Below are 25878 nucleotides of genomic sequence, written 5' to 3'. Positions count from 1 at the left end.
GTGTGACAGTTAACAAAGGCTGGGCCGGGACCCAGTGACACCGGGACGGCCTGGTCTGCAGTCACCCTCCCAGGCCAGGCACCCCGGTGTGGCACAGACCCCACAGCAGAGCTACCGGTTTCGCTGCAGCTGGATTCTTGCAGCATGGGGGGCAGCCGCCCCAAACCATCGCTTTCTACACTAGGAAACCTAAATCTTGGGTTTGGAACAAGGGTGTTATTTCTGTCTTCAATCCCTCCCTCCCACTCTTCCACCCTTCCTTCCTGTGCCAGTCCTGGGGCTTGAACTCAGGGCCTGGGCGCTGTCCCTGAGCTTTCTTGCTCAAGGTTGGTGCTCTACCACTTGAACCACAGCTCCACTTGTGGCTTTTTTGCTGGTTCATTGGAAGGTAAATCTCAGGCTGGGAATATGGCCTAGTGGCAAGAGTACTTGCCTCATATACATGAAGCCCTAGGTTCACTTCCCCAGCACCACATATATAGAAAACGGCCAGAAGTGGCACTATGGCTCAGGTGGCAGAGTGCTAGCCTTGAGCAAGAAAAGAAGCCAGGGACAGTGCTCAGGCCCTGAGTCCAAGGCCCAGGACTGGCAAAAAACAAAACAAATAAAATTTGTATGGCTTTTTGGCGGCTGGGAATATGGCCTAGTTGCAAGAGTGCTTGCCTCCTATACATGAAGCCCTATTCCCAAGCACCACATATATAGAAAATGGCCAGAAGTGGTGCTGTGGCTCAAGTGGCAGAGTACTAGCCTTGAGCAAAAAGAAGACAGAGACAGTGCTCAGGCCCTGAGTTCAAGGCCCAGGACTGGCCAAAAATCTCATCATGGGCTTTCCTGCCTGGGCTGGCTTGGAACCGCGATCCTCCAATCTCAGCCTCCATAGTAGCTGGGATGACAGGCGGGAGCCACACACAGCGCCCAGCTCTGCCCAAAGGGGTCCATCTCTAACACCTGGATGCTAAGTCTCTGTCACAGGCAGGCCCAGCTTCGCCTTCCTGGATTTTACACACACACACACACACACACACACACACACACACACACACACACACACACACACACACACACACTGCCCCTTTCCTGGTGCTCTGGATCACTCATACAGTCATGCTGCCACCTGGCGGCCATTGTTGTGCATTACATGTCACCCCTTGGGGAATGAGGAGAACCCACTGTCACAAAGCTCAGACTCCTAATGGACCTCCCGCGTCTTGCTCCCCTTTGTCCCTCATTCCCCACCTACCAGCCCAGCCCAATCCTGCCAGTTCCAGAGTTAAAATCATGGTTCCAAGGGACAGTATCCTCAGAATCCCAGCCACCAGAACACAGCAATTCTGACAGACCATTCATTTGTAGTGATTTGGGCAATCTTCTCAATCATGCATGAGAATTAAAGACCACTTTTCCTTTTGTCAGTCCCAGGGCTTGAACTCAGGGCCTTGGCACTATCATTGAACCTCTTTGTGCTTAAGGCTAGCACTCTGCCACTTGAGCCAAAGCACCCCCATGTGGCTTTTTCTGTGTAGTTTATTCTAGATAAGAGTCTGCACAGACTTTCCTGCCCAGGCTGGCTTCGAACCAAAATCATCAGATCTCAGCCTCCTGAATAGCTAGAATGGACAGGTGAGAGCCACCAGCACCCAGCCTGAATCACGGACTTGAAAGGGTAAGCCTGGTGACCCATGCATCTAATGAGCTCTGCAGATGATTCGTATAATCAGGCTCTATAGGGAGGTGCAGGTGCAGAGGGAGGATTGCAAAGACAAGCAGGTTGCAACATCCAGGAAGCCCTGCGCCTACAACTCCCAGAGTGCCTCGCGAACCAGGTTGCAGGCTCTATGACAGGCCCGCGCCTACAACTTCCATGATGCCTCGCGGAACCAGGTTGCCATATCCATAAAGGTTTGCGCCTACAACTCCCAAGGTGCCTCGCGAACTCGGGCGCGCGAGCTCGATGCCTGCCGGGAGTTGTAGTTTCAAACCGTCCAGTCTTCGGCTTATAAAAACGCTTGGAGATGGCTGCTGGGAACCAGCTTTCCCACAATGCAAAGGCACACGATGACGCTATCAGCGGCGCGCCAGAAGCCGAGCGGGCGTTTCCGACCGCTCGGGCCACCAAACCTGCCTCCTCCTCCGCCGCCGCCGCCGCCACCGCCGCTGCCACCGTCGCCACCTCCGCTCCCGCGGGGCCCTCGGTCCCGGAGAGGAAGTCGTGTCGGGGTTCTCTCGCGGGCCCGGGTGGCAGGCATGGCGGACGGGGGCGGCGGCGGCGGGGCCCCGGGCTCGGTGGGCGGCGGCGGGGTGGGCCCGGCCTCGGCGGGGAACGCGGCGGGCGCCAAGGGGCCGGGCGCGGGCGGCGGCGCCCCCAACCCGGCCTCGCTGCCTCCCGGCGACCCGCAGCTCATCGCGCTCATCGTGGAGCAGCTCAAGAGCCGGGGTCTGTTCGACAGCTTCCGTCGGGACTGCCTGGCCGACGTGGACACGAAGGTACCCGGGGGCCGAGACCGCGGGACCGGACCGGGGGCCGCCGAGGGCCGCGCGCGGGCTTGGCCCGGGCTGGGGATCGCTGGGTGGTTGACGGACGCTGGCCGGGGTCTCCGAGGGTCTCGGGGCCGGACCGGGAGGCGCCAGGCGCACCTTTGATTTCTTTTTTTTTTTTCCCCCTTTGCTCAACAAAAGCGCGGGGCGAGCGGCTCGCCGCCGGGGGCGCTGCGGAGCGTCTTCCCCGGGACCCCGCGTGGTCCGCCGGCCTGGCCCCCAGCCCGGCCGCTCCTCTGAACCTGACTGTCCACACGGGAGCCCAACCCCCTAGGTGTTTCCCGAAACAAGCCCCTACCCAACCAGACCCCACAGGCGAAGAGCCAGGGAAGATGCCGAAAGGGTTTATTATTTTGATCGCGCGCCCTTCACCATCCAGGAGCTGACGTGAAAAACTACCCTCAGCGGCCTCTTGGGAGTGACTTGTTCCCTTTCTCTTGCTCAGGGATTTGAGCTTGTGTCGGAGATAAATGGAGATCGGTTGCTGTGGAAGCAGCCCCTTCATTTTGTACCCCAAGGGTACAACATGAAGATGATGCCAGATTATAAACACCAGAGACTCCCACTTAATCCCAGCTAGAGCTGTTTTCGTTTCCTTTGGCGAAGTTATTTGGATTTAATGAGGTAACAGTGTCTGGAAGCCAGCCCCAGCAATCCAGCTACTCCAGAAGCACAAACTGGAGGATTTCCAGTTTGAAGCCAGCTGGGATTATGGTAGAAGCACTAAGGGCCCCAGGGCATAGCTCAAGCCATCGAACCTGGCTTCCCTGGATGCTCACCATACAGCAAAACAAAAAAACCCAGTAAATTCGAAAGCTAAGATTGTACTTGGTTGTTAGAAATGGATGACTCGCCAGTGTCAGAAATGAATAGAGCTCCTCGAGGCAATTTTGCATTGAAGGGGGCTCTACTGTTTACTCTACCTAGAGCTAAGCAGGCACATGGGGCTGAGCAGCCTGCTAGGTTATTGCCTGTGTCTAAACTGTCCCTCTTCATTGTCAAGGAGTTAGGCTCATGCTCTAAATACATTTGATTGCCAAGATTAAAAGGGGGACTGTTTGAGGCTAGGAATGTGTCTTAGTGGTAGAGTGCTTGCCTAGCAGGCATGAATCCCTGGGTTTGATTCCTCAGCACCACATACAGACTGTGGCTCAAGTGGTAGAATGTTAGCCTTGAGCAAAAAGAAGCTCAGGGACAGTGCCCAGGTCCTGAGGTTAAGCCCGAGGACTGGCAAAGAAAAGGGAGGAGGGCTATAAATTAACTTGATTTTCAGAGATTTTCCATTTTCTCCATCCCAGCTGGCTGGGAGCAGGGCTGGGAGTAGGGTGGCTGGCAGACACAGCAGGAGGCAATTGATGCAGTCCGTAGACAGTTCCCACTTAAAAAGGGGAGAGGGTGGTGGTGGTCTCCTTTTAACTCTAGGATGTTCCTTCTAATGAGCAGCACACTTGGTAGTTGCAGTCTTATTCTTTTTGACTCCTTTGATAAAATATTTTTCTCCCTAATGTGGCTAGCCGGTCTGAGCAACACACCTGATCATTACAATGTATTCTTTTAACTCCTTTGAAGCAAGACTTTTTCTCAGGTGGTTACCTTAGCAAGCTCTGTTACTGATTTACCAGAAACAACCATGAAGGCCACCTGACCCTAGAGTGGGTGTTAAGTTACAGATCTATGCCAGACACTGGTTGGAGGGGAGAGGGGGGTGAGTGTTAAAATGTCCTCCTGTGACCTTGATGGGCAGCTCTGACCTTCTAGGACTGAGACCTCCGAGGGACCTCCTGTGTAGCTTCCCTTTGCATGTCCCCAATGGCCACTGTCAGTAGCAAAGTTGTGAGCTTCAAGTCAGACCTCCTCAAAGACCTGCGGAGCTCTATCTGCAGAGAGAGGACAAGGCTGTGGCTCCCCACACCGAGAGCTGAGACACATACCCATGGTGTGTGCCATTCCATGTGCTGTGAGTTGGGGAGCAGCTCTTCCAGACAAGAAGCCCAAGTACAGAGCTTGTGCCAGGCCCTGGGCTCGAACTCAGGGCCCAGGCCCTGTCCCTGAGCTTTTGTACTCAAGGCTAGCGCTCTACCACCTAAGCCACTATGCCACTTCTGGCTTTTTGATAGTTTATTGAAGATCAGAGTCTCACAAGACTTTCCTTCCTGGGTTGGCCTCAAACCATGATCCTCAGATCTCAGCCTCCTGAATGGCTAGGCTGACCGGCATGAGCCACCTGCCTGTCCCCTGCTTTAGAGGAAGTGACTCCGCCCCCCAGAACGTCTTGGGGGCTGGGAACACTTATTTCTTCCTTGTGCTTACTGGGGATCTTTGCCATTTTATGTTGATCATTGTTGGGTCAAGAGTGTTGAGACCAGATGTTCTCCGCAGCTGGTCTTTCCATGTGGTGGGGGGGGGGGGGACTTTGGTATAGTCTTGAGTCAAGCTAAGATCCAGTGTGGGGGGGCGTGCCCTTTAAGGGGGGCTTTTGGTTTTACCGCTGGGAATAGGTGCTGCTCCCATCGGGTGACTTGTTGGAAAGCAGATGGCTAGCAGGTGGTGAAGCCTGGCCTGCCCGGTTCCAACCCGGGTCCTTCCTTGGATTCAGAATCCGTCTGGGCTGACCTTAGCTTTGCCAAATTTTTATGAAGTCTCAGGTCTGAAAACGAGGAGGCAGACACCGGGATCATGGGAATAAGCGCCAGCCCTGGGCCTGCGTGCTACGAGGTGATCCCTCCGAGTGGGTGTGCACGCTCGTGTGGCTGGCAGTGTTCCGAGCAGCTCAGTTCCCTGCTCAGGCCTCTCACGTCTCCTCCTCTTGACGTGTCAGCCAGCCTACCAGAACCTGAGGCAGAAGGTGGATAACTTTGTGTCGACACATCTGGACAAGCAGGAGTGGAATCCCACGATGAACAAGAACCAGCTGCGGAACGGCCTGCGGCAGAGCGTGGTGCAGTAAGTGGGCGGGGCCGGGGTGGGGCGCCGCCCCCAGGGCGGGCCCGGCCCCATGATTGGGCGCTGACGTTTCCTGTCCGGCGCAGCAGCTGCTCCACCTGTGCGTGCATTGCTGCTGGGTGCCCTGGAAGCTTCCAGATTGAGACTTGTTCCCTGTTTGCCCCTTGATGTTTTATGCAGTCTGAGCATGCATGGGAGTTTTTTCTGTAAGAAAAAGGTGTTGATGCCTTGGGATCTTGGGCAGACAGAAGCAGCTGTGTTCTTGGAGGTGGAGGTGTGATCAGGATGCACCTTTGGTGTGTAGTGGACCGCTCTCAGGGGGACCCCAAGCCTTGGCTGGCGAAGGTCCTGCAGTGGGCTCACCCCTGTCCCCTGTCCCTAGGGGGTTTGAATGGTGGAATCTGAAATCCTGAGCTTAGCTTAGTCTGACCTGCTGGAAATGATTTTTGTGCCGTTCCTGGGGCTTGAACTCATGGCACAGGTGATGTCCCTTTTTCACTTGAAGACAGGTGCTCTACCATTTGAACCACAGCTCCCATTTCTGCCTTTTTTTTTTCTGGTTAATCGGAGACAAGAGTCACATGCACTTTCCTGCCCAGACTGGCATTGAACTAGGATCTCAGCCTCTTGCGTCACTAGGATGACAGGCATGAGCCACCTGCACCTTTGACCCACGAAAGTTTCCTCCTGTCTACAGTCTTCTGAAAGCTGTTTCTTGGAAATAGAAATACCAGGGCATTTTAGAAGTGAGACAACACCAGCATTACAGAGCTGGCGGTCACCTAATCCATCCACATCACATCAGTGGTACTGGGGTAGGGTGCGAGGTGGGGGGGGCAGCGGGGGTGCTCAGTTCACTCTGTCCTGGAGGAGCCCCCGTGGAACAGTTCATATGATAAGGTTGTGCAGCGCCTGCTCCCCCAAAGGTACACGCGCTGGGCCCTTTGTGCAGAGGCAATGGTGGGACCTTTAAGCAGTGGGCCCTGGAGCCCGGCACTGGTGCTTTGCACCTGTCATCTCAGCTGCTCAGGAAGCTGAGAACTGAGGATTTCAGTTCAAAGCCAGCTCAGGCGGGAAAGTCTGTGAGGCTTTCTCCAATGAACCCCCAAAAGCCAGGAGTGGAGATGTCACTTGAATGGTAGAGTGCTGACCTTGAGAAAGTCTTCGGGACAGCACCCAGGCCCTGAGTTCAAACTCCAGGACTGGCATCAAGTTGGGGGAGGGGCTGGCAGTCACAGGTCTGCTGCTGTGGACTCGGGTGTCACAAAGGGAAGACTCAACGTTCGTGGTGCTCACACACTGATGTGCTGAAACCCTCTGTACAAGGACTTGAAGATTATTTTTAAATGATACTACATATGCAAAGGCAAATACAAAAAAAGAATCAAAGGGCCAAGCCAGCCTCCTTTCTTGCTGTGCATCTCTGCACGCACGCGCACTGTCCCTGCTCTCCTCGCTGTGTTGGAATGCGGCGTGGGAACCTCGTCATGCCACAGCTTTGTAACCAAGGAGACATTTGTGCTTCACCCAGCAGCACCACACACACCAGTCCATGGAGTTGGGTCCCCGACAAGTGAACGCAGCTAGGGCTGAGGTCTGCACCGTTCCCTTCTTGTTTTGGTCTTGAAAGGTGCTCACATGAGGTGAAACGAAGCTACCATGGCTGGCCACTGTTAGCTCAAAGCGGTGATCCTAGAGGGTCCAGAGGCTGAGATCTGAGGGTTGAAGTTCAAAGTCAGCCCAGACAGGAGAGTCCATGGACTCTGATCTCCAGTGAGCCACCAGGAAACCAGAAGTGGCACCGTGGCTCAAAGTGGTAGAGCCCCAGCCTAGAGTGGGAAAGCTCGGGGACGACGCCCAGGCCCTGAGTTCAAGCCCGGGACTGAGTGCCGCCCAGAAGCCCTGGATAACAGTGATCTCTCTTGTCTCGCGAGGTCAGGCATGTTGGAAGCTGGAGTGGATCGGATAATCTCCCAGGTGGTGGATCCGAAACTCAACCACATCTTCAGGCCACAGATAGAGCGAGCCATTCACGAGTTCCTGGCGGCCCAGAGGAAAGAGGCTGTGCCTGCACCACCTCCCGAGCCTGAGAGTCAGGACCCTCCCGCTCCGGCCCAGGACGCGTCCTAAGGTCCCTGACCCCACCTTCCCTCCAGCAGCTGCAGGTGGATCTCCTGGGTAGAAAGGGGCGCTGTAACTGGAGGGGGAGACCACTGTGTGCCACCTGGCCAGAGTTTGTTAGCCAGCGCCAGTGGCTTCCGCCTGTCATCCCAGCTACTCAGGAAGCTGAGTGCTGAGGGTCTCGGTTCAGAACCAGCCCAGGCAGGAAAGACCCCGAGACTCTTAGCTCCAATGAATCACCAAGGAGCCAGAAGTGGAGCTGTGGCTCGTGTAGAGTAACAGCCTTGAGCAGTCAAGCTCAGGGACAGTGCCCAGGCCCTGAGTTTAAGCCCCAGAACTTGCCCCAAAGGAAAAGAATGTATTTTGATGTGATTATCTTTTCTTTCTAGAATGTGCCTGACTCCTTTGGAAAGCTCCATTTGTTCACGGTGAAGAAATGGAGTCCTTGGCTCTCAGGAGAGCGACTTGTGGTCAGCCAGGGTGACCCTGGTGTGGGCTGTGACCTTGACCATGGGACAGGGCCTGGGTGTGTCACCAGGTGATGTTACACCCCCTAGACACTACAGAGTTCCCCGACACTACAGCAGCCTGCCTTGGTACTTGAACTTGGCACGTGGAGCACACGTGGACTTCAGGGGCTGTGCTGAACTGGAAGAACCCGCACCCCAGGAAGGACTTCCGGCTGCTTTGGGGTGTTCCAGGGGCTCCCTGGAGTCGTCTTCCTCTCCCTTGTGGCAGCACTGGGCCCCAGGTGACAGAGGACACCCCAGCCTGAGGGTGTTGGCCTGTCTGCCCTGTGTCCGCCTTTGTAATGGCTACATTTTATAATAAAATCCATCATTGCCCTTTCTCTCTGGCTGCAAGTGGCCTGATGTGTATGTGTATGCATGTGTGTGTCTCTGTGCACACACGCACGTGCACACATGTGCATGTATATGCCAGTCCTGGGGCTTGAACTCATGGCCTGATATCTGTCCCTGAGCTTTTTCACTCACGGCTGGTGCTCTACCACTTGAGCCACACCTCCACTTCCAGTTTTTTGGTGGCTCATTGGAGAGAAGAGTCTCACGGGAGTTTCTGTCCCAGGCTGGCTTCAAACTTAGATCCTCAGACCTCAGCCTCCTGGGCTGGGATTACAGGCGTTGCTGAGGTTCTGGGTCTTGACATGGATGGGGAGACCAGGTGGGGTTATTCAACCTTGTCACCACGGCCACCTCTGCTCACCTTGGCCTGTCCTTCCTGGGATGGATTTTATCTAAAACCTTCCTCCGTTGCTTGGCCAGAGGGTCACAGCCAGGCTGGGTGGTCCTGGTCCCCTCACTTGTGGATACATTGCCCAGGAAGAGGAGGCTGGAGAATATGAGGGGAGGGGGAAGGAAGGAGAGGGAGGGAGGGAGGGAGGGAGGGAACTGATTGTTGATGCTTGTGTGTGGGAACATTTCAAGGGGCATGTGACCTTAACCGTGAGAATTTTCCCACCAGTGTCCTGCACACTCAGGTGGAGACTGACACTCCCCCCACCCCCCCCCCCACACACCACCGCAAGGCCAGGTGAGGCTGGGGGGAGGGAAAACGTGGAGCCTGGATTATCCAGGGCAGTAGGAGGGAGAAGGGAAAACGTGGAGCCTTCAGGACAGTGGGAGCGGGAAGAGCCAGAGCTGGGTCAGGCCCAGCTCCCCTGTGGCTGAGGTCTTCCTAATCCAGGAGGAGGTCACCCACCATCTGAGCTCTGGAGAGGAGACAGAGGGAAGCCTGAATTTTACCAGGTGACTTTTGGCTTGTCTTACCTTTTGTTTAATGCTGGTCCTGGGGTTTGAACTCAGGGCCTGGCCTCTGTCCCTGAGCTTCTTTTGCTAAAAGCTTGCACTCTACCACTTGAGCCACAGCCCCACTTCCAGCTGTTAGTAGTTTATTGGAGATCAAGAGCCTCGTGTACTTTACTGCCTGGGTTGGCTTCGAACCACAATCCTCAGATCTCAGCCTCCTGAGTAGCTGGGGTTACAGGTGTGAGCCACCCACCCAGCTTGATGTGATTATTATAAGTGAAATTGTCCTTTTATTTTGTATTTGGCTAGTCACTACTATTTTATGTAACCTCTTTGTACAACTTCTTAGTAATAATAATTGAACGTGAAACAATTGGCTTTTGTGTTGACTTTTTTCATCCTATAGCCTTGCTAAATAAACTCCTTTATTCCAGTAATTTCTAGCAGATTTTTATTTTATTTTGCCAGTCTTAGAGCTTGAGCTCAGGGCCTAAGCACTGTCCTTGAGCTTCTTTTGCTCAAAGCTAGCACTCTACCTCTTGAGCCACAGTTCCACTTTTGGCTTTTTCTTTATATGTGGTACTGAGAAATCGAACCCAGGGCTTCATGCATGCTAGGCAAGCACTCTACCACTAAGCCACATTCCCAGCCCTCTAGCAGATTTTCTTTTTTTTGTACTTGCAAACAAAAGGTTTTTGCTTCTGTTCCAATCTGGCTGTTTTGAAATAATTTTCTCTCTTGTTAATGTGCTTTGATCTTGAACTCTCTGTCAACCTTTCTTTTTCTTTACATGGTACATGTTTAGTGTAATGATCCTGGATTTTCTTTTTTGACAGAAGGTGGGGTCTAGTAAGCACATTTAGACAAGAAATGTAATCTTTTTTCTTTCAGTAAGCACAGAGGTCTTTGAATATGGACAACAAATTCTCTGTAAGAGAACTTGGGAGGAGGGAAGGTGGGAGAATAAGGGGCTATCAAGTTGGACAAGAAATGTACTCACTACCTAATGTATGTAACTAACCCCTCTGTACTTCACCTTGACAATAAAATAAATTTTTCAAAAAAGAGAACTTTGAGAAAAATCATACCCAACTTTAATACCCAGGAATTTATGAAAATTAGATTTTCTAAGTTTCTGGGTATGAAAGTCAAGTATGATTTTCAAATTCTCTACAGATTCACCCTTTGGAAGGAGGCTAATATACAAGTAGATTTTGCCTTGGAGAAATCTGCTACAGCTATGTGTATTCGTGTACATATACATATTTATTTAGAACAAAGCAATACAGCTTATAACAACATAGTGTTATTGCTATTAAGATGGTGCCAGGTGCCAGTGCTCACGCGTGTCATCCCAGCTAGTCAGGAGGCTGAGATCTGAGGGTCACAGTTGGAAGCCAGCCTGGGTAGGAAAGATGCCTGGTGACTGATGGACGGCAGGAAGGGGAGGGGCTAGTGGAGTGTGGGTTCACCTCAGATCACCAGCTTTCACTCCTACCATGGCAAACCCAGCAGGGTCACCTTGCCAAGCAAAATTAGAGTGTGTCTCTACTGGACAGCGCCGAACAGGCATTGCCCAAAGATGAGGTGCATCCAATTCATTCAGCCCAGCCAGGTAAGGGGGCGACACCTGTAATCCCAACTACTCAGGAGGCTGAGATCTCCAGATCCAGGTTCAAAGTCAGCCTGGAGAAGGAAAGTAAGACTCATCTCCAATGAACCACCAAAAAGCCGGAAGTGAAGCTGTGGCTCAAGTGGTAGAGCTCCAACCTTGAGCAAGAGAACCGAGCTGTAAGCGCAAAGCAAAAGCCCACCTCTCAGCCACGAGAGCTGTCTGGTGTGAGTTAGGTGGGCAGACACGGGCCGGCCACGTGTGCACACACTGGTCCTAGGACTTGGGGTCTAGGTGCTGTCCTTGCGATTTTTCCCCCCTCAAGGCTCCCATCCTACATTTTACTGGTTCATTGGAAATGAAAGTCTCACGGACTTTCCTGCCCAGGCCAGCTTTGAACCGGGATCCACCAGTCTCAGCCTCCTGAGTAGCTGGGATTCCAGGCGTGAGCCACTAGCACATGGCTTGTCTGTGGGCAGGACAAGGGCAGGGGAGGAAGGCCGGAAGGAGAAGCCCCAGGAGTCTTGTGGCCGTTTTGAGTCCAGTTTCCCAGGCAGCTAGACTGGAAGATTCCATTCCCTCTGGCCAGAGCTGTCTCCCTAAAGATTCTGGGAGCCCAGAGAGGTTGGATAAACTGAGCACCCCAGTCCCTGGTGTTCCTGAGCCCTCTTCTTCTGCCATGATAGCAGTCCTTTTTTCTTTTTCTTTTTGGTCCAAGACCAGGACTCGAACTCAGTACCTGACACTTTTGCCTGTTGGCTAACGCTCTTATCTGAGCTATGCCCCACCCCCCACCCCTCTGGAAATTCCATCCATCTTGTTTCCTTGGCTCCCTCCTCCTCTCCCCATCACCCACTCAGGGCAGGCGAGGCCCAGGGCCAGCTCCTGCATTGTCATCTGCGTCCTCTCCAATCGGGCCCAGATGTTTGGTGGCACAGCCTACTCTGTGGCTGCGGAGGTAATTCGGCGATGATCCCTTAAGGTTCGCACAGGGAAAAGGATGGAATGAAAATGATCTTAAAATTCTGGTTCCCCTTGGATCTGAAGAAGGAAATGGAGCCCAGGAGAACCCCACGAGGGGTGGGGTCCCCAACGTGTCGCCCAGAGGCCCGCCTAGAAGACTCTACCCTGGGAAAGACACCTCTGGCCAACAAGACCTGCAGCAACGCCTGTTGCTCTCTGAGCCGTGAAGCAAAGATGATCTTGGGGACAAGAGTGAGACATGGGGTTCACCGGAAATCGGGGCTGGGGTGACCAGAAAAAGAGGCCTGGGGGAGTCTAGGAATGTCTTGGGATGTGCCCAGCTTGTATTTTTTTCTTTTTTAATGCCAGTCCTAGGACTTGAGCTCAGCCCCTGGGCGCTGACCCTGAGCTGCTTTTTGCTCAGGGCTGGAGCTCTGCCACTTGAACCACACCTCTATTTCTAGCTTTTTTTGGTGGTTCACTGGAGATAAGAATCTCACCCACCTTCCTGCCTGACCTGGCCTCGAACTGCGACCCTCAGATCTCAGCCTCCTGAGTAGCCAGGATGACCGTGTGAGCCACCCACTCCAGCTTGCCTGGGCCATTTTCAAATGGCCGAGCCTGGCCTTTGACATAAACCAATGACATCAGGGTCATGGGGTGGGATGGGGTGCAGGCCCTGCACCCAGGCCTGAATGAGGAGCCTGCTGCTCCCCTCCCAGTGCTCCTCCTGCCTCACACCGCAGGTCCTGGCCACCAGACAGCGGTGCTGAGCTGTTGGGCGGCCAGGCCGGACCCAAATCCTGAGGGGCCCAGGCCTGGAGACCAGAGCTGGGACATCGCCTCACCTTCCAAACAGGGTCCCTGTCAGGATGCCCGAGGGGTGGAGAGAAGATGATGGGCTTGGAATAGAAGCTTCAGTTCACCATCCGACGCAGGCTCATTCTGTTCAGGCTTCTCGTAGTCATTCATTCATTCATTTGTGCCAGACCTGGGGCTTGAAATCAGGGCCTGGATGCTGTTGCTTGGCTTTTCTTCACTCAAGCCTGGTGCTCTACCACTTGGGCCAGCAGCTGCACTTCTAGCTGTTAGGTGGTTTCTTAGGGATAAATGAGTCCCACGGGCATTCCTGCCCAGGCTGGCTTCGAACCGCGACCCTCAGACCTCGGCCTCCTGAGCAGCTGGGATGACAGACGGGGCCACCGCCTGGTTCAATGGCTCTGGGCTTTACAGTCATGATTTGCCCTTGGAGAGAAAGAAGACAGGGACACAAAGAAAGTAACACAACGCGACAAAACATTAACCACTCATACATACCACATCTGTGGAAAGTCTAGGCCTGAGATAAGTCAGAACGAGGGGGTTGGAGAGGCCATTGTATTGGGGGGATGTCATGGGTCACAACCCCCCTCCCCTTCAGTAGACCCTGTCACTCTCCTGAGGTTCAACCCTATTTGTTATTGGTGGCTCTACTCACGCGCTCGTCTTGTGGGGGATCTATGTGTTCGCATCTTGGGAGGTAGGGGGCTCTGCACCTGGGTCTGCCCACCTCTCGGCCCTGTGCCCCCCCACCCCCACCCCAACCTTCCAGGCCCTGGGGAGCTCTCCTTCCCTGTGGGTGACTTTGTGTGGTTCCGTCGCCAGCCACCAGAGGGCGCGCGCTCCCGCGTCTGCCCGCCCACCGTCCCTGTGCCTCAGTGGCTGCACCAGCCCAGCGGGTACGCTACCCCAGGCACCCGGCATGCTCCCATTCATCCATCTCTTGCCCCTTTTCTTCAGAAGAATCCAGAAAAGCTGCTCGGCTGGCTGGGCGCAGACAGGTTAAGTTCTGTGATTTGTCATCAGTGAAGCCCAGGTCAAAAGAGACCTCCTCTGCAGCTCCCCCATGCCTCAGTTTCCTTGTCTGTGAAGGAGGCCCTGGAATGCGTCCATCAGCAGGACCCTGGCCCAGTGTCAGAGAAGAAGTGGGGCCAGGAGGGTTTCCTTCAGCTGTGCTCTGTGGCCCACGCCTGTAATCCCAGCACTTAGGAGGCTGGGATCTGAGGATCGTGGACCAAAGCTGGGCAGGGCAGGAAAGTCCCCGAGACTCTTGTCTCCAATGAACCACCAGAGAGCCAGCATAGAGCTGCGGCTCAAGTGGCAGAGTGTTAGCCATGAGTGAAAAAAGCCCAGACTCAGGCCCTGAATTCAAGTCCCAGGACTGGTGCAGGTGGGCACACATGTGTACACACACACACACACACACGGTCCTGCCTTGCACATCTGCACACTTTCTTTTTTTGGTGATACTACAGTTGGAACTCAGAGCCATACATTTGTTAGGCTGGTGCTTTGCCATTTGAGCCATACCCTGGTCTTGATTTTTTTTTTTGCTCATTATTTTTTAGACACAATGTTGTTTCCTGCCCAGGCTCACACCTGGACTGCAATCCGCCTTCTTTGGGCTTGGGGTGGCATCTGGGATTACAGGTGCCTGCTACTGTATCAGCTTCCTGCCATAGAGATGGAGTCTCAAAGACTTGTGCCTGGGTTGGCCTGGAACCATGATCCTCTCTCTCCGTTTTAGCCTCCTGAGTGGCTGGGATTACAAGCATGCAGCTCCTTTCTCACACAGACACCTAGAAATGAGGAGCGGAGAGTGAGCTGGGGCGTCACGGCAGCCTTTGTAACGTTCAGCACAGGATGTTTCAAAAGTTCTGTCTCCTTGCCTCCACGTCCTGGCTCCTTGCCGACACTTAAGACACTCAGCACTGTCAGGTTCTCTTTAGCCACCGTGGAGCGCGGTCATGGTCTCCCACTGTGGGCTGGCTCACTTGGGGGTCTGCTTTCCTGAGGCGTCTGCTTGCATCTTCTGTGGCCCTGCAGCTGGTGCTTTGTGTTCGTTCCTGCTATCTGTAGCTCTTTGTGGATCTGGTGAAGTTACAGGTTGCCAATGGCCTTAGCTCCTCTGTGTGCCTCATCCCATCCCATAAATGTGGCTGCCTTCTAGAAGAACCAGACAATAACTCAAAGTGTCAGGGGCTGAGTTTGAGTCATGGTCTCAGGACTTAAAAAAAAAAAAAAAAGATGGCTTTAGGGCCAATGACTGTACGTTGAGACTTCGTTTTTTGTGTGCCAGTCCTGGGGCTTGAACTCAGGACCTGGGTGCTATCACTGAGCTTTGGTGCTCGAGTGCTAGCACTCTACTACTTGAGCCACAGCTCCGCTTTGGGCTGTTTTAAGAAGTTAATGGCAGATAAGAGTCTCACAGACTTTCTGGCCTGGGCTGACTTCGAACCACAATTCTCAGATCTCAGCCTCCTGAGTAGCTAGGACAACCGGTATGGTGCCTAGCTGAGATTACTATCTATCTGTCTGTTTGTTTGTTTATGTCAGTTGTGGTGCTTGAACTCAGGGCCTGGGCATTGTCCCTGAGCTCTTTTGCTCAATCAAGGCTAGCATTCTACCACTTTGAGTCACAGCACCACTTCCAGTTTTCTGGTGGCTCAGTGGAGATAAGAGTCTCATGGACTTTGCTGCCCGGGACTGGCTTGGAACCACAATCCTCAGATCTTAGCCTCCTAAGTAGCTAAGATGACAGGCATGAGCCACCAGCTCCCAGCAAGAGATTGCTTTTTATATTAGAACCCAGCACCCATTGTGCCTGTCTTGGGACTTGAACTCAGGGCTGACCCTCCCTGCTGCGAGCCCACGGCCACCCGCGCCCCCCTTTCCACAGGTGGGAAAACAAGAAGTGTAGACAGGGCCAGCACCCGGCCCTGCCTCACCCCAGAGGGGAACCTAGATCTTCTGATAGCCTCTCACTGATGACAAGTTCCTAGCTGGGCACTGCGGTTACACCTATCATCCCAGCTACTGAGAATGGCAGTTCAAAGCCATGCAGGAAAAGTCTGTGAGACTCTTTATCTCCAATGACTCTCCCCAAAAAAACCAGGAGTGGAGCTGCGGTTCAAGGGGTAGAGAGCTAGCCTAGAGCATCAAAGCTCAAGGACAGCGCCCAGGCCCTGAGTTCAAGGTCCACGACTCACACACACACACACACGCGCGCGTGCGTGCAAAAAGACAAATTCTCCCATCAAAGAAGACCCTGGTGGCTCTTGCCCTCTGTCGCCGCCCTACAGGTGTGCGCACTTCAGGGTGCTAATACCTCTGCTTTTTTTTTTTTTCAAGACTGGGACTTGAATCCAAGCCCTGGTTATTTTCCCCCCAAGCTGGTGCTGTACTCCCTGAGCCAGTTCTACACTTTGGTCTCTCCCCAACCACTTAAGAGCTAGAATCACATAGGGGTTTGTTGTTGTAGTTGTTATCATTGATAGCAGTTGCCTTGTTTGGTTTTGGTGACTTAGGGGAGAGGGGCACAGAAAGGAAGGGAGGATGTGAGCCCAACGCAGCCCTGCTGTTCCCTAGACACGATGTAGAACATGACCTATGGAACTTGGGGGGGGGGGCCCAGAAGGGGAAACTGAGGGAAAGTGAAGGAGGGGGTGGCATTGTCCAAAAGAAGAAAGGTACTTGTTACCTGACTTAAGAAATGGCGACTCCTCTGCACATCACCTTTGTAATGACAATAAAAATCCTTCCTTCATTCGTTTCATTAGTCCTGGGGCTTGAACTTGGGGCCTGGGTGCCGTCCCTGAGCTCTTCAGCTCACGGCTGCTGCTTTACCACTTGAGCCACAGCGCCACTTCCAGTTTCTGGTGGTTCAATGGAAAGAAGAGTCTCACAATCCTCAGATTCCAGCTAGGATGACAGGCGTGAGCCACAGGGGCCCAGCGCCAAGTTCCTTTTCTTGCTGATACTTCAGGAGAGAAATAATTGGCCTGGTTTCTCCTTGTAAGATATAATCCGCCCTCGACACCCACATGGTTTCAATCTGTATCTTCAGCCAACAGTGGTGGTTCCCGCCTGTCATCCCAGTGACCCAGGAGGCTGAGATCAGAAGATCATGGTTCAAAGCCAGCCTGGGCAGGAAAAGTCCTGGAGACCCTTATCTCCAATGAACCACTAGAAAACTGGAAGTTCACATGGTAGAGCGTCAGCCGTGAGCATAAGAGCTCAGGGACAGAGCCTAGGCCCTGAGTTCAAGCCCCACCACTGACATACACAAGAAAAGCAACCGAGGCTGGAGTACTGGGGCACCCATGGAGGGCTATGGGTCCTGAACCAGCAACCCCCACCATTGCCACTGGACAATGGGTGTGATATAGGTGAGTAGCTTAATTCCTTCCCAGTGATGGTTCTGGTTCTATAAACTCATTTCTTTGTATTTCTTCTTTTGCCAGTCCTGGGGCTTGAACTCAGGGCCTGAGCACTGTCCCTGGCTTCCTTTTGCTTAAGACTCGCACTCTACCACTTGAGCCACAGTGCCACTTCTGGCTTCTTCTGTGTATGTGGTGCTGAGGAATCGAACCCAAGGCTTTATGCATGCTAGGTGAGCTCTCTACCACTAAGCCACCTTCCCAGTCCCTATAAACTCATTTCTTTCTTGGATAAAACCAATTCCCAGGCCCTTGCCATCCATTTTATCCCAGGAGTTTTAGCAGCTGACCAGCATTTTCGGGTTGCGTTCTTGTTTACCCTCCCCTGTGGCCGACCCCAGATTCTTTTGGGGGGTGGGTGGAGCCTGAATGAAAAATTGGTAAACAAAATTCCTTCCTGGCCTCCAATGGACAGGCCTGGGTCTGCTCCATGGCGCCCAAACTATAATTACTGGTTACTTTTTTTTATAATTTTATTTTTTTCAGTGTCCCTCGGAACTGAGCCTTTCGTTGTTTGAAATGCATCTGGGAGACTTATGAACCTGGGAATAAAAAGGTGACTTTTCTTTCCTGCAAGTCACCCGCACCCTGTCTGTGGAACATTCCAGAACTGTCTACATGGGTGTGGTGAAGTGACTGAGTTCAAGTTCCATCCAGCACTCTCCATACAGGCCTTCAACCATACATGTCAGGAAATTGTTGTTGTTTTTTTTACTTTGGTGCCAGTTCTGGGACTTGAACTCAGGGCCTGGCCACTGTCCCTGAGCTCTTCAGCTCAAGCCTAGCGCTCTACCGCGGCTCACTCCTGTCATCCTCACTGCTCAGGAGGCTGACATCTGAGGATCGCGGTTCAAAGCCAGCCTGGGCAGGAAAGTCTCTGAGACTCTGATCTCCAATGAACCATCACAAAAGCCAGAAGCAGCACTGTGGCTCAAGTGGTAGAGCACCAGCCTTGAGCTAAAGAAGCTCAGGGACAGTGTCCAGGGGCCCTGAGTTCAAGTCCCAGGACTGGCCAAAAAAAGGAAACAAACAAAACAGCATTGAAGGGGAAAAAAAATCCCTCTTGTTCCCGTTGCTTGGAGTTCATGTCAATGAATGTTATTTTTAAATCCTCAGAGGCATGTGCCTCTTAAAAGGCAATTTAAAAAATATTTACCCATCCCCCTAAAAAAGCATAAAAGAAGAGCCTAGGGTTCAATTCCCAGCCGTACCCAAATAGAAAATAAAGGGGGGGGGGAAGAATTGAGAGGAGAGAGGAAGAAAGCTTCTCCCTTGTTAGGGCTCCCGGTAGGTAGCTTTGTGGCCAGGGTCTGGCGGTGAGCTCTGAAGTCCACATTACATCTTATTTATTGTGTTCTCAAGTTGATCAGACACAACAACTTTCCCATAATGCTGGGCGCCCCTCCTGCCAGCCGCCTAGTCTCTCTGCAGAGGGCTTGTTTACATTCCTGGGGACTGCTTAAGTTCTCCGCCCTGTCCTCCTCCTAAGCCCCCTGCCTGTGCCCCATCCCACCTCCCTGTGGAAAGAACCCCTTCATTATTGCTCTGTCCTGAGATTGTCTTCATGCTTTACTAGGAAGACTCAAAGCTCTCAGTGGGCTTCCATTAAGATGCTAAGAATGGAGCCCTGCACTGGTAGCTCACACCTGTAATCCCAGCTACTCAGGAGATTGAGATTTGAGGATCACAGTTCAAATCCAGCCAAGATAGGAAACCCCATAAGACTCTTTAAAAAAATTTTTTTATTTTCTTTTTTTTTATTTTTTGCTGGAGCTTGAACTCAGGGCCTGGGCACTGTCTCTGAGCCTCTTCTGCTCAAGGCTAGCACTCTACCACTTGAGCCACTGCGCCACTTCCGGCTTTTTTTGTGTATGTGGTGCTAAGGAATCAAACCCAGAGCTTCATGCATGCTGGGCCAGCACTCTACCACTAAGCCACATTCCCAGCCCAAGAGTCTTATCTTCAATTACTGCCCCCCCCCCACAAAAAAAACCCCAGCCAGAATTGGCTTAAGTGGTAGAGAACCAGCGTTAAGCGAAGAAGCCAAGCAAAAAGCATAAGTCTCTGAGTTCAAGCCCCCAGGGTGAGCATACATACAAAAATAATAGCATGAGCCAGGCACTGGTTATTCACACCTGTCATCCCTGCTACTTGGGAGGCTGCGATGTGAGGACCGCAGTTCAAAGCCAGCCCAGGCAGGAAAGTCCATGAGACTCTTATCTCCAGTGTACCACCACAAAAGCCAGAAGTGGCGCTGTGGCTCAAGAAGTAGAGCGCCGGGCTGGGGATATGGCCTAGTGGCAAGAGTGCTTGTCTTGTATACATGAGGCCCTGGGTTCGATTCCCCAGCACCACATATATAGAAAATGGCCAGAAGGGGCGCTGTGGCTCAGGTGGCAGAGTGCTAGCCTTGAGCGGGAAGAAGCCAGGGACAGTGCTCAGGCCCTGAGTCCAAGGCCCAGGACTGGCCAAAAAAAAAAAAAAAAAAAAAAAAGAGGTAGAGCACCAGCCTTGAGCAAAAAAGCTCAGGGACAGTGCTCAGGCCCTGAGTTCAAGTCCCAAGACTGGCACACACACACACGATTAATAATAGCATGAAAGAATGAATGAATGAAAGGAAGGAAGGAGGGCAGACAGACAGAGACACACACAGTGGGAAGCGTGATGTGGGCTGGGCTCTCAAGAGCCTTCAGTAAAGCCCTGGTGAAGAAGGCTCGCTGTGCGTCTGGCCCGGCCGGCCCCTGCCATGGCCTCCCCTGGTATTTATTTAGTTTTTATTTAACAAGAGCTGGGAGGTGGCAAGACAGACGCGTCCTCGCCTGGGCCCTGGTTGAGGGGCCTTGTGAGTGGGCGGCGAGTCTTCCCTTCAGGAGTCGTGGGGATTTCGTTGCCTTCGCCCTCGGTGCTCCTTGTCACTTGGGTCCAGCCCCGTCTGTGAGGCCAGGGCTTCCTGTTGGCTGTGGTCAGTGAACCCTGGGCAGAGCTGGGCAAAGGCCCACAGGCGGGGAACTGGCTGGAAAAGGGGGGGGGGAGGGCAGAGGGGAGAAAAGGCGGCTTGTGTACAGGCCCTTGTGTGTCTTTCTCTGGGCTTGAGGCGCTCCAGTAACTTGTGGGTGATAATCGGTGGTATGTGGAGTACTATTTACCTAAGAAAAAAGGGAGGGGCTGCACACTGAGTCTGTAAGAAGGTCATGGAAGTCATGGGCTGCTGGATCCTGCCTCGGTTTCCCTCTTTGCCTCTTGCAATCTTTTTTTTTTTTTTTCCTTTTTGGTGCCTGTCCAGGGCTTGAACTCAAGACCTGGGTTGCTGCCCTTTGAGCTTTTTTGTTTGTTGCTCAAAACTGGCACTCAACCACTTGAGCCACAGCTCTCCACTTCGAGCTTTTTGGTGGTTGGTCAGAGATAAAGAGTCTCAAGGATTTTCCCTGCCTGGGTTGGCTTTGAACTTGGAGCCTCAGATCTCAGCCTCCTGAGTAGCTAGGATGACAGGCGTGAGCCACCAGTGCCTGGCTCCCCCCCCCACCCCCGCCCCCGCCGCTTTTTCCTTTCTTTTCCTGCCTTTTTATTCTTCAAAGGGTGGAGGAAGGACCTGCATTGCCTGTGGACTGTAGCAAGTCCAAGCTCGCAACTCCCTGAAGGGAACAGAGACAGTAGCCGGGCATGGGAGAGCATGCCTGCAATCCCAGCACTTGGGATCTTGAGTTCAAGGCCCGCCTGAACTATGCAATCAGCCCCTCAGGATGCTGTTGGGGGGCAGAGCGCTGGCCTGGTACCTGTGTGGTCCTTAGATGCTCAGCACCTAAACCAAGAAGGCTTTACTTTGACTTCCTGAGACTTGGGGTGCAGCCAAGCGCTGGGCCCCCCGCCCTGTGGTCATTTCACTGACGCCTCTGATTTTGATGCAAAAGTCCATGATCTGAGGAATTTGATGGGTTGGGGTGGGGAGGGAGGCAGTGTTGGGATTCGAACTCATGGCTTCGCACTCGTGGCTTCGCACAGGACTCAGCCCGGCGGAGCCAAGGACAGCAGAGACCTGGCACTCGTGGTGTGGGTGGCACTGGACAGTCGGTGCCCCAGCTCAGGCCCGCGTTCTGGGGTCACCTCCACGGAGACGCCCCGCCCGGGTCTCAGTGCGCGGCTCCAGGCTCCCCCTCCCCCCCAGGGCCCGGGTTCCCACGCTCCATCCCCAGTGAACCACCCAAAGCGGCCAGGCCCAGGGTTCAAGCCCCGCAACCGACAGAAACAGAAGAGCGTAAGGGCCCCAGAGATTAAGCAGCGGCATGGGCGCACGTGCACACACGCACACGCACGCACACACACCTAACGTGCACGCGCACACACATGCAAGCTCAAGCACGCGCACACGCATATGCACACATATGCACGCGCATGCACACATAAACACGCATGTACATGCACACGCATATGCACACTTGCACGCATGCACACACCTATGCACACGCGCGCATGCACACGTACATGCGTGCACTCGCCTATGCACGCACGCACATGCACACACGCACATGGACGCGCGCACGCCTATGCACGCACGCGCATGCACACGTACATGCATGCACACGCCTATGCACGCACGCGCATGCACACACGCACATGGACGCGCGCACGCACAAAGGCCCCACTCAGAGCACACGCTCTGGCCTCGAACCCACACTCCCGTCACTCGCAGCCGGACCCGAGCCAGACCCCGGCCCCAAACCAGCGGCTCCGGCCCCGCGGGGCACCGCGCACACGGCCGCTGGTCACGGACCTGTCACGTCACGCGCGCTAACGTCACACCTCACCGATGGCACGATGCATCATCATGTGACCTGTATGATTATACGTATAATTGTATTTATGTCACATAATTATAACCATGTGCCATGTAAGACTAGTGCGAGATATGTTACAACATGCTATGGTCATAATATGCATTATATACTGATTCTATAGTAATTATCTATCATACTCATAATGAATTATATTATCACTATACTGTTATAGTAATTATAGCATTGCTATACTATAGCAAGTATAATAAACCGGTAGAGCGCTTGCCTAGCATGCATGAAGCCCTGGGTTCGAGTCCTCAGCACCACACACACAGAAAAAGCCAGAGGTGGCGCTGTGGCTCAAGTGGTAGAGTGCGAGCCTTGGATAAAAAGAAGCCAGGGACAGTGCTCACGCCCTGAGTTCAAGCACCAGGACTGGCAAATTTTTTTTTTAAACCTTGTGGGCTGGGGATATGGCCTAGTGGCAAGAGTGCCTGCCTCATATACATGAGGCCCTAGGTTCGATTCCCCAGCACCACATATACAGAAAACGGCCAGAAGTGGCGCTGTGGCTCAAGTGGCAGAGTGCTAGCCTTGAGCGGGAAGAAGCCAGGGACAGTGCTCAGGCCCTGAGTCCAAGACCCGGGACTGGCAAAAAAAAAAAAACTTTGTAAGTATAATAAACCTATACCATAATAAGCATAATAGTAAATGATTATGGTAGACTATATTATAATATTAGTAAGTATAAATATATAACTATACTATACCATATTATGATATTATAATAAATATAACAGTTATAATATATTAATTTTATATGTAATATATTAAATAAGTTATATACTATATGTCATAAATGTATTATGTATGTAATATATATTTCGTATAGTATATAATAATTAGAATGATACTAAAATAAATATATATTCTGTTTACAAATATATTAATAGATAGTTATACATAATTAAAAGTTATATGTACATATATTCCATATGTAGTCATAGATAGTAATTATATACAGTTACACATGAGTAATTATTTGTTATTAAAATTTTATATATGTTATAGTTATAAAATATAATCAAATATATAATATATTAATGCTTAATAATGTATTGATATATTAATATTGTTTTACTTGTTATGAACAATATAACACTATATCATATACAAATATTATGTATAAATATGTTACATATTAATATGACGGTATATTAATGTTAATGCTAATAATTAATAATCTAATTAAATATGAATAAATAGCATAGACTTAATATATTATCATTGTATATCAGTATATATTTTATGTACATGAATATGTTATATACCTTAATGTGTACGTTGTGTATAATATATAATGTGGTATATATTGTGTATACACCTGTACACAGTAGTTGATAAATTACGCACATACTATCATGCATATCTATGTTACATATACGTTAATGTATATGACATGTATAACGGTATGTACATGTGCACATCGAATTGCATCCACTGACTTTAGGATCCTTTATGTCTGGGATTGGGCCAGGGCTGATAGAGCTGGGCCGCAATACCCACTCTAGCCGCTAGGGGGTGCTGGCTCCCGCAGCCTTCCCACTGTCCCTGCCCCACTGTCCCCAGGAGGAAGGCGAGGCTGAGCAGGGCAGGCCTGGTTAGGCGCCAGGCCTTCTCCCGCCCAGAACGGCCAGCCAGCGGATTTCACCAAGATTGCACGCCTTTGTCTTCCTCCTCCCCTAAGTATATCTTCTTTTTCAGTTTTGGGTTTCTTATTTGGTGTGTGTGTGTGTGTGTGTGTGTGTGTGCATTTGCTGGTGCTGGGGCTTGAACTCAAGGCCTTGTGCTCTCACTTGGCTTTTTCACTCCAGGCTGCCGTCCTACCCTTTTGAGCCATACCACCATTTCTAGCTTGTAGGCTCCAAGGCCTTCCTTCCAAGGCTGGCTTCAAACCTTGATCCCCAGATCTCAGCTTCCTGAGTAATTCGTGTGAGACATCCATCAACGCCAGCTTATATATCATAGCAAAGATGAAATCTGGATTTTATTTATTTATCTGTCTGTCTATCTCCCTGTTTGTCTATCTACCAACTTACCTATGTATCTGTCTACCTATGTATCTATCTACATATCTGTCTATCTGCATGCCTATCTATCATCTATCATCTAGGTAGACGGCGGTCCCTTCGGCTTGAATTTAGGGCCTGAACTATCTGAGGTTTGTTCAAGGCTAGTGCTCTACCACTTGAGCAATAGTTCCACTTCCAGCTTTTTTTTTTCCTCTCTCTCTAAGGGCCTTAGAATACTCTAGAACTTAGATCCTATTCCAGGTCTGTTTATTGTATGAGAACTCAGTGGTGAGAAACTGAGCAACCACATTTTGAGAGGTGGAAATGGGAGTCTTTTATTGAAAAGCCAGCAAATGCAGGTGGACGCTTGTCATAAAGACCTGCAGCCCCACAAATACACTTAACAGTGTCAGTAAACTGAGCCATGTCAATAGTAAAGCAAAGAAAGAGCAGAAAAACAATACCAACAAACCAGATCAACACCAATGAAGAGGTGAAGTGGGATGCCACGGTGACTGGAGGAGAGCCAGGAAACACCAGACACAACACATGTGTGTCTCCCCCCACACCCCTGACTTGTCCAGGCCAGGCCTAAAATAGGGTCCTGGTCATGAGTCAGGGTCGCAGGGAACTTGAGAGATGATGACCTGAGATTGGCAGGTCCAGTAACCTATTGTCCAAGTCCCCCCTGCCTCTTGGAATTGAGGCCTGCCCATCACTTGGGGGTGGGACTTCCCTTCCTCTAGGTATTCAGGTAGGCCCATCACCTGCGGGTGGGACTTCCCTTCCTCTAGGAATTGAGGTACACCTACCACCTGGGGATGGGACTTCCTTCCTGGAGGAATTGAGGCCTGCCCATCACCTGGGGGTGGGACTTCTCTTCCTCTAGGAATTCAGGCAGGCCCATCACCTAGGGGTGGGACTTCCCTTCCTCTAGGAATCCAGTCACAGCCATCACCTGGGGGTGGAACATTCCTGCCTATGCCATAAAGACAAGACAGTGACAGTTAAACCCAATTCCCTATCAATTACCACATGGCCAAGATGGCACTTTATTTCATTCTGAATGGACTGTCCTCTGGAGGACCCAGAGACCTGCCATCAAGAAACAGTAACAGGAAGCCCAGCTCCTCCCTGTCCCTCCAGGGAGGGGTGAGGGGAGCCGTCACCCATTCATGCCTAAATTCAGCCCATAGCACTGGGAGCTTCCAACATGTCCACCCCCTCCCAAAGGACCAGACTGGGGAGCTAGAAGTCATTTATTGCTTTCAGACTTTCTTTTGGGTTACATTTTATTCAAAAAATAAAAAATCAGGGCTGGGAATATGGCCTAGTGGCAAGACTGCTTGCCTCATATACATGAAGCCATAGGTTCGATTCCTCAGCACCACCTATATAGAAAAGGCCAGAAGTGGTGTTGTGATTCAAGTGGCAGAGTGCTGGCCTTGAGCAAAAGACGCCAGGGACAGTGCTCAGGCCCTGAGTTCAAGCCCCAGGACTGCCCAAAAATTAAACAAACAAACAAATAAATAAAATTTCTCTCTCTCTCTACGGTATTTGGTTGCAACACTTTTTTTTTTTTTTTTTTTTGCCAGTCCTGGGGCTTGGACTCAGGGCCTGAGCACTGTCCCTGGCTTCGTTTTGCTCAAGGCTAGCACTCTGCCACTTGAGCCACAGCGCCACTTCTGGCTGTTTTCTGTATATGTGGTGCTGGGGAATCGAACCCAGGGCCTCATGTATATGAGGCAGGCACTCTTGCCACTAGGCCATATCCCCAGCCCTGGTTGCAACACTCTTGTATGAATCCTGGAGTCTCATGGAAGGAGGATGGTG

The 25878-nt window shown here is 51.9% G+C and overlaps 1 protein-coding gene across 2 annotated transcripts; it reads left to right on the top strand.

Moving 5' to 3' along the window:
• The first annotated feature begins 2146 nt into the window (after positions 1–2146).
• Positions 2147–23648, top strand: Bod1 (biorientation of chromosomes in cell division 1). 2 transcript variants are annotated; one of them, XM_048334226.1, is made up of 5 exons: positions 2147–2487; positions 5357–5481; positions 7416–7612; positions 10908–10910; positions 23639–23648. In XM_048334226.1, exons 1-3 carry the CDS (start codon positions 2248–2250, stop codon positions 7609–7611), a joined length of 561 nt encoding a protein of 186 aa, XP_048190183.1. In that variant the 5' UTR covers positions 2147–2247; the 3' UTR covers position 7612; positions 10908–10910; positions 23639–23648. The 2 variants fall into 2 exon arrangements, with proteins under 2 accessions (XP_048190183.1, XP_048190182.1); XM_048334225.1 differs by lacking the exons at positions 10908–10910; positions 23639–23648 and adding an exon at positions 7992–8452.
• The last annotated feature ends 2230 nt before the right edge of the window (positions 23649–25878 follow it).

Source organism: Perognathus longimembris, chromosome 25 (genome assembly GCF_023159225.1).
Source record: "Perognathus longimembris pacificus isolate PPM17 chromosome 25, ASM2315922v1, whole genome shotgun sequence".
Lineage (NCBI taxonomy): Eukaryota > Metazoa > Chordata > Mammalia > Rodentia > Heteromyidae > Perognathus > Perognathus longimembris.
Note: the sequence above shows the minus strand (reverse complement) of the source record. Positions and strands in the feature narration are given on the sequence as shown.

Excerpts from the sequence above, each read along its gene's own strand:
- Bod1 (XM_048334226.1), top strand. The coding sequence starts at position 2,248 with ATGGCGGACGGGGGCGGCGGCGGCGGGGCCCCGGGCTCGGTGGGCGGC. Across the intron at positions 2,488-5,356 it reads TGGCCGACGTGGACACGAAG|CCAGCCTACCAGAACCTGAG; the intron begins GTACCCGGGGGC and ends TTGACGTGTCAG. Across the intron at positions 5,482-7,415 it reads CTGCGGCAGAGCGTGGTGCA|GTCAGGCATGTTGGAAGCTG; the intron begins GTAAGTGGGCGG and ends TTGTCTCGCGAG.